Raw genomic sequence first — 2,202 nt, 5'->3', positions numbered from 1 at the left:
TCATGATGGCTGTTTGTCATTGCAGCCAGGCTCAAAACATTGGATTCTTTATTTCTGACCCATTATCTAAGTGGTCAGTTTCTTCTGCAAGGTATTTCTATGAACTGTGCCTTAACATCCAGGTTTTACTAGTCTAATCTCTTATCAGTGTTTACTCCTTTTTGTTTTTGCTTTTATTTTTTTGTGAGACCGAGTCTTGATCTGTTGCCCAGGCTAGAGTATAGTGGCACCATCTTGGCTCACTGCAACCTCAACCTCCCAGGTTCAAGTGATTCTTCTGCCTCAGCCACCAGAGTAGCTGGGATTATAGGCACACCCCACCATACCTGGCTAATTTTTGTATTTTTAATAGAGATGGGGTTTCATCATGTTGGTCAGGCTGGTGTTGAACTCCTGATCTCAAGTGATCCACCTGCCTCGGTCTCCCAAAGTGCTGGGATTACAGGCATGAGCCACCGCACTTGGCCTAATTCTAACTTTTAATATGTCGAACCTGGAATTCCTTATAGCCATTATGTCCCCTCCTTCAGCATTTTGATACCCTCAGTGGACTATGTGTCACAATAACTAATAACAAGATGACCTATGATGTAGCCAGGCACCACATCGGAGGAGTGGCAGTGACGGTGAAGTGATGCTCACCACAGTGTGACTTCTCTGGGCTGGAGTTTGGATCTGGCTGACAGTGGAAGTCCAGCCGGCTGCTGTCTGGTGAGCTGAAGGGTTCCGAGCAGGAACTGCTTGGCTTCACCTCAGGCAGTGCCGCACAACTGTCTGGTAAGTGATGGCAAGAGGTAAAGTGGCCTGCCACACAGCAGTGGAGAGTGAGTGCTGAGGCCGCTGGCAGATGAGGCAGAGAAGCAAGAGGCCCCAGCATCATGGTTCACTGCAGGGAGCAGTTGTAGCTTTGAAACTATCCTTCGTTGGTTCCCCATGAAACTGAGTTCAGTACTTGTCCATTTACCTAGATAGCAATCCCAAACTGTAGGCTGTCTCCAAGAAGTACACCCTGAAATGGGACCTCCTTGCCCTTTTGCCTTTTGAAGTTTTAGCTGCAATCTCTTCATCCTCAAGTCCTTTCCCTTGTGGCCCCTACCCTAAGACTCACTTTCATGCCTTTGTTTTTTATTTTGTTTTTAGAAACAAGGTCTTGCTGTGTTGCCCACACTGCAGTACAGTGGCGCCATCATAGCTCATTGGAACCTTGAATTCTGGGCTCAAGCGATCTTCCCCCCTCAGCCTCCCGAGTTGGTGGGATTGCAGGCGTGAGCCTTTCATACTTTAAATAGAAATAAATTACTTGGCAGAAAGCAGGCTTCTCACTGATAGCTAATGTTACTCAGCTAACATTTTTTCTGTCCTTGATTCAGTAGTAAAGACTGAGTAGCTCATTGCTTCTAATTTTTGTTCACTTCTGCTGTTGTAATTCTAATTTCCTAAGGGTTTAAAGTCTTTAAAACCCTTTTGCATTTTAGGAATTCTGATTGGTTGTTTTCCTCACTTATTTGGGATTTTGCTATTTGGTTGCTTATGATGTCGGTAGCCCTCATTTTATAAAGCATCTCTTTTGTTTTTGCAGTTACATTCTTAACGTCCAGTCAAGCAGTGATGGCGCCAGTGGGTCTTGTAAGTAGAGTCCACTCAAAGCAGTAACATTTCAAAATGACTTTGTAGAGAAGACTGAAATGTGATTTGGGATGTCTAGCCTAAGTTGGTTCTAGGTTCATCACCTCTAGGGCTGTCTTTAGGTTGGTGAAATGAAATTTCCCTACTGTCAGGAGTGGAGGAGGGCCTCTGCTTCTTTTCCAACTTACTTCCTTTCCTCTTTTTTTTATTTTTGTTCTTGGCTCTGGGTTTTCTTACTTTTATTTCCTTTCATGGGAGATGTAAATTTTAATCGGTTCTGATTTACAGACTTTGGTTTTAGGGAGTTAAAGACGTAGGCAACCAGATTTTATCATGCTTTAGATGTTTTCTAATGCCTTCTTTCTCTGATTTAGCTGTGGCCAGAGCAGCTCCGAAGAGACAGGCCACGTGAGTAGAAGAATTAATGAAACTTGACTTTGTTTTTTTTTTTTAAAGGGGGGAAAGCCCAATGCTCTGGGTAAGGAAATTTAAGAGTAAACTTCACATTTCCTCTGTGGACACTCTGGTTCTCAGTAGATTCATGATGGCTGTTTGTCATTGCAGCCAGGCTCAAAA

The 2,202-nt window shown here is 43.7% G+C and overlaps 1 protein-coding gene across 1 annotated transcript in view; it reads left to right on the top strand.

Annotated features, from left to right (window-relative positions):
- Window positions 1–2,202, top strand: part of GCNA (germ cell nuclear acidic peptidase) — a 36,076-nt gene that overhangs the window by 14,749 nt on the left and 19,125 nt on the right. The window contains exons 2-3 of the mRNA XM_037734316.1: window positions 1,580–1,626; window positions 2,001–2,034. Coding sequence (XP_037590244.1) covers window positions 1,580–1,626; window positions 2,001–2,034 — 81 coding nt within the window. The remainder of the gene's footprint in view (window positions 1–1,579; window positions 1,627–2,000; window positions 2,035–2,202) is intronic.

The sequence above is a fragment of the Cebus imitator genome, unplaced genomic scaffold (genome assembly GCF_001604975.1).
Source record: "Cebus imitator isolate Cc_AM_T3 unplaced genomic scaffold, Cebus_imitator-1.0 Scaffold602, whole genome shotgun sequence".
In the NCBI taxonomy this organism is placed as follows: Eukaryota; Metazoa; Chordata; class Mammalia; order Primates; family Cebidae; genus Cebus; species Cebus imitator.
The sequence above is the reverse complement of the archived record's forward strand: the minus strand, read 5'-3'. Positions and strand labels throughout refer to the sequence as shown.